The 11728-nt window shown below is 39.3% G+C and overlaps 1 protein-coding gene across 1 annotated transcript; it reads left to right on the top strand.

Moving 5' to 3' along the window:
• The first annotated feature begins 243 nt into the window (after positions 1-243).
• On the top strand, positions 244-2431 carry Tram1l1 (translocation associated membrane protein 1 like 1). Its single transcript, XM_048456976.3, has one exon. The coding sequence runs from the start codon at positions 693-695 to the stop codon at positions 1806-1808; it is 1116 nt and encodes a 371-aa protein (XP_048312933.1). The 5' UTR covers positions 244-692; the 3' UTR covers positions 1809-2431.
• Positions 2432-11728: the final 9297 nt, after the last annotated feature.

Here is an 11728-nt window from a genome sequence, read left to right as displayed (position 1 = left end):
CTGATTTAACAAGGAGACAGCACAATGCAATGCTGAAACGTACACGCTCTGGAACCACCCAGAACTAAATCTTGGCTACTGGCATTTTCCAGATGTGTGGTTATAATGGTCGGCAAGATAGGGGGGAGCTTTGGAGTCAGTTTTGGTGTTAAAGAACTGTAGAATGGAAGGGGAAAGGAGAGGAGGAGGAGGAGGAAGGGGAAGGAGGAAGGGAAAGAAAGACGGGGGAGGAGAAAGAGAGACAGACAGAGGGAGGGAAGGAGAGAGAGAGAGAGATTGAGAGATTTGATTCTCACAGCATCCAGCTCCTAAGTGTGACATCCATAAGAGATCAGTAGAGAGCACTAGGGAGCTCGCTGCTGTGATGCTGAAGTGCTGATGGTGATGGAGATGACAATGGCACCAGATTTCCCTATCTGGTCCGGACCAGTTCCCGGGAAGCACCTCCGGCCCTGGCGGGTGGGCGGCAGCGACGATCGCCACGGCAAATCCGCGCTCGCACCCGGGCCTGCGGGGCAGGGGCGCGGCGCTCGATTTCCTTCCCTGCCTCCGCAGGCCCTGTGCGCATGCTCGGCCTACGCGGCCCCAGCCTTTGATTGATCGGTCGGGAGCGGCTGCGACCCTGGGCTGCGGACAGGCGGGGATGGGGAGGCCCGCGCTTGGAGCAGCGCAGTGAGCAGCGGCGGCGGCCGATGAGTACCGGTGAGTACCGCGGCATGGGGCTCCGCAAGAAGAGCACCAGGAACCCCCCGGTGTTGAGCCACGAATTCATGGTGCAGAACCACGCGGACATGGTCTCCTGCGTGGGCATGTTCTTCGTGCTGGGGCTTATGTTCGAGGGCACGGCCGAGATGTCGATTGTGTTCCTCACGCTGCAGCATGGAGTCGTTGTCCCCGCGGAAGAGCTGCCTTCAGGGTCCAGGACCCTGTACCATTATGGGGTCAAAGATCTGGCCACAGTGTTCTTCTACATGCTGGTGGCCATCATCATCCATGCCACCATTCAGGAGTATGTTCTGGATAAGATCAGCAAGAGACTACAGCTCACCAAAGGCAAACAAAACAAATTGAACGAGGCGGGGCAGCTAAGTGTGTTCTATATCGTGTCTGGTGTCTGGGGCATGATCATTCTGGCCTCTGAGAACTGCTTCTCAGATCCCACTCTGTTGTGGAAGGCTCCTCCCCACAACATGATGACATTTCAGATGAAATTTTTCTATATCTCACAGCTGGCTTACTGGTGTCATAGCTTTCCAGAGCTCTACTTCCAAAAAGTGAGGAAGCAAGATGTCCCGGGTCAGCTTATCTTCATCGGTCTCCACCTCTTCCACATCGGAGGGGCCTATCTCTTGTACTTGAACCACCTGGGCCTGCTGCTGCTGATGCTGCACTATTCCGTCGAGCTGCTCTCCAACCTATGCAGCCTGTTCTACTTCGGTGATGAGCGGTACCAGAAAGGGCTGTCTCTTTGGCCTCTGGTGTTTATAGCAGGGAGACTGGTGACGTTGATTGTCTCGGTGATCACAGTAGGGCTTCACTTGGCCGGGTCACAGAATCGGAATGCCCTCTCTGGAAATGTCAATGTGTTGGCAGCTAAAATCGCTGTTCTGTCTTCGAGTTGCAGTATCCAAGTGTACATAACATGGACCTTGACTACTGTGTGGCTTCAGAGATGGCTAGAAGATGCGAGTCTTCACGCTTCATGCGGGAGGAAGAGACGATCCAGGTCGAGAAAAAGCACAGAAAATGGAGTGGAGAATCCAAATAGAATAGATTCTCCACCAAAGAAGAAAGAGAAAGTTTCTTAAGGAGTTGCCGGTTAATTGATTCTTACCTCCAAGGGAATCCACTCCTTACTATGTGGTGTCTCTGTGCTAGAGATTTTCTGTTCTTCAGAACGGGTTGTGTTCTTTGAATATTGCTATTGTATTGTCTAATGTGTTTTTAGGGTTTTGGAGCCTTATGAGTGGGAAAAAATTAAGATGAAACCACTCATCCTCAGAATACTGTTAGAATAGTTAACAGATCAACACCATATTTAGTTTAGAGTCTTACCTCAGCGATTCTGCAAATGATTTGTGGTTAGGACTGCAAAATTGTGTGCATAAATAATAATTTCCTGCTTCAAATGTTCTGTATGGCATTAACAAGACTGGTAACAAAGTTGTTTTCTTACAGCATCAAGTGGAAAAACTGATAAAGGTATAACTCAAATCAGTATTATGTAATTGTTGGGATTTTTATTGTTCCGAATCTACAACAGAGAAGATATTTGTTAAACGGCCAAGATCATCTTGTGTTTAATTTTATGAATAGTGGTTGTTAGTGTTACACCCCCATTAAAGAATCAAAGTACAAATAAATGACTTGTGTGGAGATACTGAAATCTATTGAGTCAAAATATCTTTAATAAATATGATGGATTACTGAAGAGGTAAAGTTGTTCCTGTTTATTTTAAACACTTGTCAATGAAAATTTGAAAAGTTAAATATTACTGAAAGAAGTCACACTTATTCTTTTAATATTTATTTAAAGAGGTACTTGTAGATTCATAAATATGGTGCAATCAGTGTATCAGAAAAATATCATGTGAACAATTTTTAAAATGTATATACACATACATATATGTATGTGTGTGTGTTTATATGTGCAGGTAATTATAGCTGAGAAATATTTGCCAAATTAAACTTCATTTGAAGATCAGGTGGCCAAATAGATTTATGAAGAGATTTTACAGCGGTGTTGTTATTGTAATTTGCTTCTATCTTTAATTTGGAAACACCTATATAGGGCAATCTTTGTTGATTGTGTATGTGTATATATGTATATAGTTTATATCTTTACAAAAGCCAATACGAACAGTGGACTGAGGAGGTAAATATTTATGTCTGGCCTAAACCCCTGTGTTGATTTCATTTCCTTAGTGTTGGTAGTTTTGTCTTTCCAAGGGTATAGTATGGTGCTGGGCTGGACTGTGTGTTCCCTGCATTTCCTGACTTCTGCAGTTTCTTCTCACGTATCTCATCTCTACTTGTGACTGTCTCCGCGTAGTGCGTCAATCATTCAGCTTTCCCAAAAGTTGGACTTCCTGAAACTTTGTCCTTACCTAGCAGATCCCAGAGAGAGAAGGCAGAAAAACAACCTTTTCTACTCTGCCTTCTGTGAAAGGTAAGTAATAAACATTTCTTTCTTTCTGGGTATGAGAGTGATTTTTCCTTACTCCCCCTCCTCTGCCTAACTTGTAGTGTTGGTAATCCATGCTCTGAGCTCTAAAGTCACGTACATTTAACCAACTGCTGTACAACTGTAAAGCCAAATTTCAACTTTCCATATGACGCAGAACCGTCTCTCATATTCTTTACCTCTCTAATTTTGTATCTACTAGGCGCTTGGTTTGCAAACAATCAGTGAAAATATAAATGAAATCACAGTACGATCAAAGGACAACCTCTGTTTTATATGACTCGTAATGCTAAGGGTTAAATTGATGTTAGCAATAAATTGGATAAGGATCTGGGTGGACTTCTTGAGGTTCTCTTAGCTCTTTACCCTTCAAATTAACTTCCAACATGGCGACCTCTTGCTGTCTGTTCCTGGCTTGATTTCTTTGCTGTCATGGCAGGAGGGAAGAGCAAACCTAAAATCCCAGAGCACAGCAACCCATTTGAAAGGATGCTCAAGGAAGGAATAAATTACTTCATTTGTGTCAGTGCTGGAAAAGGAAAACTACGTTCTTATGTACTATGAGTCTGTAAGAAATAAAGAAATTTGAAGAAATCCTGGGAAGATTCTAGATATATCTCTTAGTGAATTCAGGAAATAATGTCAAGACATATAAATGTCTGCCAATAAATGTTAAAAGAAACATTACAGATTTAATTAGCTTGGTAGGAATTGTTAAGTCTCTCTTTAAAAATATTCTCCATGCTTCAAGGCGCTATTAAGGACAGCATTGGTCTTAGTTTAAAATGTGAAAGCCCAGGTCTATCTCTAGAGGCTGCAAAAGTCTTCAGGTGTCCGGTCATTGAACCCAAAGGTTCTGCTCAGAGGGATTAACTTTACTGTATCTCAAACTTGATTATTTAAATAACAGTCTAAGAGATAGGTGTCCTGGAATGGATTCTGAACACACATCATATTTAAAATATGAATCTGTTAGCATTTAATTAAAAGTTTGTTGTATTTTCCTTAACAAATGATAATGATATGTCATTGTGTAGCAAGGAACAAACAAGCTTTAGGTGACATCTTTCCATGGTGGTCAGTATAATTCCATTTTAATTCAATGAGGAGACAGTAATCTTGGAAACCATCACTTTGTTGTCTTCCCATATTTGTTTACTAATATGAGAAGCCTACACAGTCACTGCCTTCTATCTTTGGATTCCGTTCAAGAAGATTACAATTATCGCATTAATAATTAAAAGTCTTTTTAAGCCTAAGATAGTCTGATAGCCTTTTAATTTGGAGAACAGTACAATTTTCACTTCTTGTTCAATTGGACTGAAAATTATTTACATTGGGTAAAAGGAGAATTTTACCAGTACTGTACATAGGTGGGGATGTGTGCATGTGTGTGTATGCGTGTGTGTGCTGTCTGTCACTTGTATGTATGCTCGCCATATGTGTGTACTCATTCATGTGTGTTCAAGTGTACCTGGCGGTCAAAGGACACTGTAGGTTCTCACCTTCTACCTTTTCTGAGACAGGGTGTCTGTGTTGTTTGCCGCTGATGGCCTTTGAGCTAGCGATGTGCCCAACTCCACCTCTCATCTCAGAAGCATTGTGATTGTAGACATGAGCTGTTGCACCTGGATTTACTTAGAACATGAGGATTTGAACTCGGTTCCTCACACTTGTGCTGTAAATGTTACCCATGGCAACATCTCTCCAACCTTAGTGCAGTTTCAGAGGAAATTCTTTGGGGAAGGATGCCTGAGAAGCATCTGAATAAAGATGGGGTTTGGGTCCTCGCTTTATGGTGGAGATTTCCTTCTAATTGGGAGATACGATATCTGTCAGCAGTATGGAGGGAGAGGGAGAGGGAGAGTGTAGCACGAATAATAAAAATCCAGGTCCAGATACTGCAGTTCAGATCAGAAAAGCAAAAGCAGCTAAGCCACCAGAGAGCTCTTACCTCTTTGAAATCTCCAGACTGAAAGAGAGAGAGTTCCTGCCTGATCTCACCTTCTGTTTCTCTCTAGTGCTGGGATAAAAGGCGTGTATCACCACTACTTGGCCCCTGTGGTTAACTAGCATGGCTGTTGGGATTAAAGGTGTGTGCAATCACTGCCTGGTCTGATGGCTGACTAGTGTGGCTGCTTTGCACTGACTTTCAGAAAAGCTTTATTTATTAAAACACAAATAGTATACCACTATAGGAGAGGAAAAGATATGACTCGCCAGGATAGAATAGACAACTTTTGATGAATAGATGGAGGTGGTGGATTTTATTCCATTGGACCAGATGGCAAGCAATTTCATACTTTCAGCTTCTGAATTTCTCTGGTCTTCGACTTTTTTTTTTCATTTTAGTTTAGCAATCAAATTTACCATCTCTAAAACACTACCTTTCACAGTAGAACAGAATTGTACATGACAATTTCCTGTAACTATGTGCAGAGATTGTCATAAATCCCTCCTACAAATTCAGAGTGATGTTTTTAAAATAAAAAAATGAATCAGTCAATTGAGAGTCCACATTTTGCATTTAAATCTTTACAAGGCAACTAACATTAGCCCCTGCTGTGTCCTTGTCTCCTTTCAGATTCAACTAGTATGCAATACTCTCACCATTAGCAATTTGAAGTTGTTCCCTATGCTGTCCTGTATGCTGCCAGCAGACAGCAATGTGTCTTATGCTATAATATCATGTCACTTATATATTTGATTTCCATATCTCAAAAACACTCTCAATTCTACCACCGGTTAATCATATCAGTGGTCAGAATGAGGTAACTGAGAAAACACATGTTTCTTTTAAATGGCATATTCTTGTAATCCTTATTGCAAAATTAATCCAAAATCAGTATCCTTCTTATTTCAACCTTAAGCAAAACAAGAAAGCATCAAGTTGTTAAGGTTATCAATACAAATATTGAAATTTAATTTGTAAATTGTGAGTTGTGTTTTCAATATGTCTAACTACCTTAATAAAATTATAGCAGGGGAAACTAACACAGTATAAATTGGTAATAAGTGAAGTCAAGCTTCATCACTTCCTGTGACCCCCCCACCCTCAAATCTGTATACGTTGTGGAAAATAGCTACACATACAGTATCAGTTTCTTTACATCTCTGTACATACACTTGTTTATATACTCAGATATTTATTATATTGTGGATATATCTTGTTCCATTCAATAATCCATTTAAAATATGCTATGTAGGTAGCCTCTGACTATATTTGCATATATGTATAATGCACATATTTATGCACATTCATAGACTCTGTGCATTTCTGACATTAATTTGGTAATTGTGCCTTATTTCAAGGGTATTTCTGATCACACTTAAAACTGAAGTGATTACGAGTTAAAAAAAAACTTTCCCTTAATAAGATACATAAAGCCATCTCAACTATTGTTAGTGGCACCAATAAGATATACTTAAAAAAAAATCAATGAAACTAAACTGACCCATTTTCATCCAAATTCCCTAACTTATGTTAAGATTCACCTGAAGCTTTGCACATTCTGTGAAATTTGACAAATTATAAAATAATCTGCTATACAGTGTTAGCTTTTTTATATCTTAAAATTTCCTATGCTCAACTCATGACTATTGTGCAGGTTTTTAAGCATTATAAAGCTTACTATTTTTTCCTTTTTTCCAGGTGAAAATCAATAAAACTACAAATATAATGAATTCTTTATTAAAATATTTGAATTTTGTAGAATAAATAACCTACATTAAAGATGTATATATAGCTACACTTAAAATGTGTAGGAATTTGTTAAGAACTGTATCCTAAAGATGGAATATGTTTTATTATACAATTTAAAGGAAATATATTCAATGCAAATCCAATGTTTATGTCAAGTATTGACTAAGTTATATAAGGAACATGTGCAGGAATGAGAAAGAAAGTCAAATGTTAGCTGCAAAGACTCCTTGCAGATAGAAACCAAACAGTTAAATAAAACACAAAGGAAACTCACTAACAACTGATGTGGAAAGGGTAAGACACAAATCAAAAATTGCTTAGATTCACAAAATGTATACCTCAGTGATCCTGTTTAAGATTGACATTTGACAAGGAAAAACACTCTACACTATCTCAGGTCCAAAGCCATTTGTATTAAGAGCATAAAGACAATGATGTGGTGGTTTAAATAAAAATGCCCCTCACTATAGCTTCACAGGGAGTGGCATTACTGGACATGTGACCCCGTTGGAGTAGGTGTGACCTTCTTGGAGGAAGTCTGTCACTAGCTGCAGGCTTTGAGGTTTCAGAACTCAAGCTAGGCCTAGTAGCTCCAGAAGTAGAACACTTCAGCACCATGTTTGCTGGTAGCGTGCCATGCTTCCTGCCATAAAGACAATGGACTAAATCTCTGAACTGTAAGCCAACCCCAATTAAATGTTTTCCTTTATAAGAGTTGTTGTGGTTATAATGTCTCTTCATAGCTATAAAACCCTACCTAAGACAAACTGCTTTCCAATTATATTGAGAGCCCCTTAGACTGGGCTTCTTTAGAATGGTAGACATGTTTATAAGTTGTAGTGTGATGTCCGCATCACTGGGATGATGGGGATGACAGGCTGGTTAGCCAGACTGAACAGAGACTAGGTTAGGATATGGTCTATGATGATACAATGATGTGCTCAGCTAAAACCCCTAAAAAGTAGAGCAGAGAAATGGTTAAAAAGAAAAAGAATATGTATTCTCTTTTTTCTGTGTAATACAAGGAGAAGGTGTAGTCAAACTGTTTTCTTAAGAGAGTAGATAATATTTGTACATTTACATATTGAAATGACATTGCAATGAGGGTAGGATGTCAATAGCAGGAGGCAACGTTGCATTAAATCCAGTGAACTATTTCATAAGTAGCATGCAGTGTTGGCAATAAAAAACATTGTGTGTGTATAATTGATGAATATATGCATGCTTGTTTATGTGTGTTCTTGTGGTAGATGGATGAATTTTTCTGTATTTCTCTCCATCATATATTTTCAGGTGTGTGTTTTTGTGTGTATGAACACATATGCGCACACATATGTATGTATGTATGTACTATGTATTATGTATGTATGTATGTAGTATGTAGTGTATAGTGTGTGGTATGTATTATGTATTATGTATTGAGACACAGACTTTCACTGAACCTGAAGCTTACTTATTGGTGAGGATGATCTGACTCATAGGTCCCAGTGGTTATTCTGTCTCTGCCTCTTTAGGATTAGCATTATTGAACTATCCTGACACACCTGGCTTTTTACTTGATTGCTGGGGATCTGTGCTCAGGCCTTCATGTTTATGGAGGAAGCAATTTACTGGCTTATCTTGCCAGGTCTGAAAAGAACATTTAAAAATTATTTGGAATAAATCTTGAGTTTAGACATCTGCCCATAGCATTTAGAAAATCTATACAAAACAGATTTCGGGAATATGTATATATCTAGACCTTCATTTTTTGTTTTATAATTTATTTAGTGTCAATTTTATTACTGTTAAAAAATCAAGCAGAGTTTTTAGTTCATTCTTTCCCTCTTCACCCACTATTTTATACTTCTGCAAAATAAAAGATTAGACACATTTTAACAAGGAACACAGACCAAATATTTCCAGTGGTATTCTTAGGTTTTATTTTTAAAAAAACCACATCTCTGCGCAGGGTAGAAAGGATATCTGTTGACAAATGAAAGAATGCATCTTTAACAGAGGAGGGTAAATATCCTAAGAACAACATGTTGTCATCCACAAGGTAGCAAAAGTAAGAATAAAATCTAGTCAACTAAGCAAAATAAATCAAAACTCATAACCTACAATTCTTAAATCCTCATAGAAATGTTAGGATATATGGAAGCCCTTGTAAATCACGGTAATGTAGCATGTGACCATTTTGAATAACATTAAGCATATTTAATATTTTGAGACTTTAGCATATTAATTTAAAAAATAATGCTAGGATTTCATAAATTCAGTTAAACTTTTTTGTACCACTAGGTCATTTATTTAGAACAGTTCAACTACCCACCCATCAAATATGCATTAGTGGAAAATAGCTCAACTCAAGCAATTATAAACTCTGAACACACATAAAAATTTTAATCACAAATGAGTTCTAAATTTTGTTACCACATTTCAAATTGGGACTGAAATATGCTGTTTAGTACACTGGCACTGTATAAAACTTGGTACCTTCAACTCTGTCAGTAGAAATCTATGCTACTTTGTAAAATAGTTAATCTAAAACATAATTATGTTTACTTACCAATATCTTTCAAGTGTCTATAACAGGGGTTGGAGAGGAGGTTAAATGGCTAAGTGCACTGGCTAGTCTTTCAGAGGACCTGGGTTTGCTTCCCAGCATCCACATGGCAGCTCACCCATTACCTCAGTGACAGGGTATCCAGTACACTCTTCTTGTCTCCATGGCTAGCAGGCACACCTGTATACACACACACATGCACACACACACACACACACACACACACACACACACACACACAAGCATAACATACATACAAGTAAAACATTCATTCATATAAAATAAACTAACTAAACAAATAAACGGCTATAAAGCTGGATCAGTGCTTACTACTCTTCCAGAGGACCCTGGTTCAATTCTCAACATCTAAATAGTGGATCACAACATTCTGTAACTCTAATTCCAGGGTATCTGACACCATCCTATGACCTCCATGGGCAACAGGCATGCACACGGTGCACAGACATATATGTAGACAACAGGTCTATATGTGTAAAATAAATAAGTGAAGAAACAATTGTGAAATATTCCATATTTTAGTAAAGCTACTATTACTGGAATGAGAGGGTACATAAATAATCACTTGAAGTTCAGCAAATGCTGCATGTGCCATGTAGCTGCTAGATGAAACTGTAATCCAAAGAGATGTATTCTATAGGCGGGAGATATAACTAAGCAAGTAAGAGTACTTTCCTTGGAAGCCTGAAGACCTGGATTTCATCCCCAGAGCCCAAGTAAAAGTTGATGGAGAGAGATGACTCCACAAAACTCTTACTCTCACCTCCACATGTGTGCCATGAAATGCATAAAATGTACATACACGCATTAATAAAATAATTATAAAATATCTCCAACCATAATGTATAAATAGTCTTGCTTTTGTACTAATTTTATTTCATCTCTATTTTCAAAAGTTTTCCCATACTATTCCAAAGATGGCATGGTGCGGGAGAATTATCTGTATTCTGTCAATCATATTTTAATAAAATGCTGATTGGCCAGGCAGGCAGTATAGGCAGGTCAACCAGACAGGAAGTAGAGGCGGGGCGATGAGAATAGAATAAGACTATGGAGGAGGAAGGTCCCTCAGACACCCCTGCGCAGACCACCGAAGAGGCAGCATGTAAGCTGCCCAGCTGGAAAAGGTACTGAGTCATTATGGTTAACATAAATAAAGATAATGGATTAATATAAGTTATAAGAGTTAACAAGAAGCCTGACCTAATGGGCCAATCAGTTTATAACCTTATGGAGTCCTGTGTGTGATTTTTCTTTGGAGCATGCCGGCTGCGGGGTACCAGGCGGGACGGAAACCCCAACAAGCCGGCCCCCTCATGTTATATATATGGCGCCCACGTGGACAATTGCATCCACATAAAGCCTGAGAAAGTTTGGGAAAGAATAGAGTAAAGCATCTTTTCTTGGTAGTAGCAATTTCTCAGGTCTGCTCTGCTTGCTAGAGGCAAGCAAGCACTCTCATCTAAGAGAGGCTTCCTGACTCAGCTTTAGCTACAAAACTTTGTAGCTCATTAAGAGGTCCTGCCACGAAACACTTAAACGGTGTTGGTTAAAAGCTGAATGCATGCTTTTCGGGTTTTCAGCTATAGCAGGAAAAAAGCTGCGCTGTTTTAAAATGCCGGCTTTCTGGGCTGTCCTGCCAGGGCAAACTCTGACTCTTTCAGACAGGCAGTCTGACTGAAAGTGGTCTGTGAGCAGAATGCTGCAGCTTGCTTGCAAGCAAGGACCTTGAAATGCCATAGAGTTGTGGCAGTGAACACACATGGCAGGTAACTCTGCCATGAGTCTGGAAAGCTAAGAAATGGACTGAATCTAGCCGTCAAAGCCACAGTTTTAGACTCATGTGGTCATAAAAAGAAAGATATACAATAAAGAGAGATTCAAAGAGGAATAAAACCTCTAAATGGTTTACAGTGTGTTAAAAATATATGCAGGCTAAAAGGTTAAAGTCATTAAAAATAAAAAATAAAAAAAGGGAGATATAGGGTGTGGTGGTACACACCTTTAATCCCAATGCCTGGGAGGCAGAGGCATATTGACCTCTGTGACTTCAAGGGACAGAGGTAGAGATTGACCTCTGTGAGTTCAAGGTGTGGTAGCACACGCCTTTAATCCCAGCACTGGGGAGGTAGAGACAGGCAGATCTCTGTGAGTTCAAGGACAGCCTGGTCTACAGTGTTATTCCAGGACAAAGATATACAGAGAACCTGTCTCAAAAAATAAAAGTAAAAATAAAAAAATAGAGGTTAAAGTAAAGCCGCATAAAGATGGAAAA

This window comes from Myodes glareolus, chromosome 17, assembly GCF_982192425.1.
Source record: "Myodes glareolus chromosome 17, mMyoGla1.1, whole genome shotgun sequence".
Taxonomy (NCBI): Eukaryota; Metazoa; Chordata; class Mammalia; order Rodentia; family Cricetidae; genus Myodes; species Myodes glareolus.
Note: the sequence above shows the minus strand (reverse complement) of the source record. Positions and strands in the feature narration are given on the sequence as shown.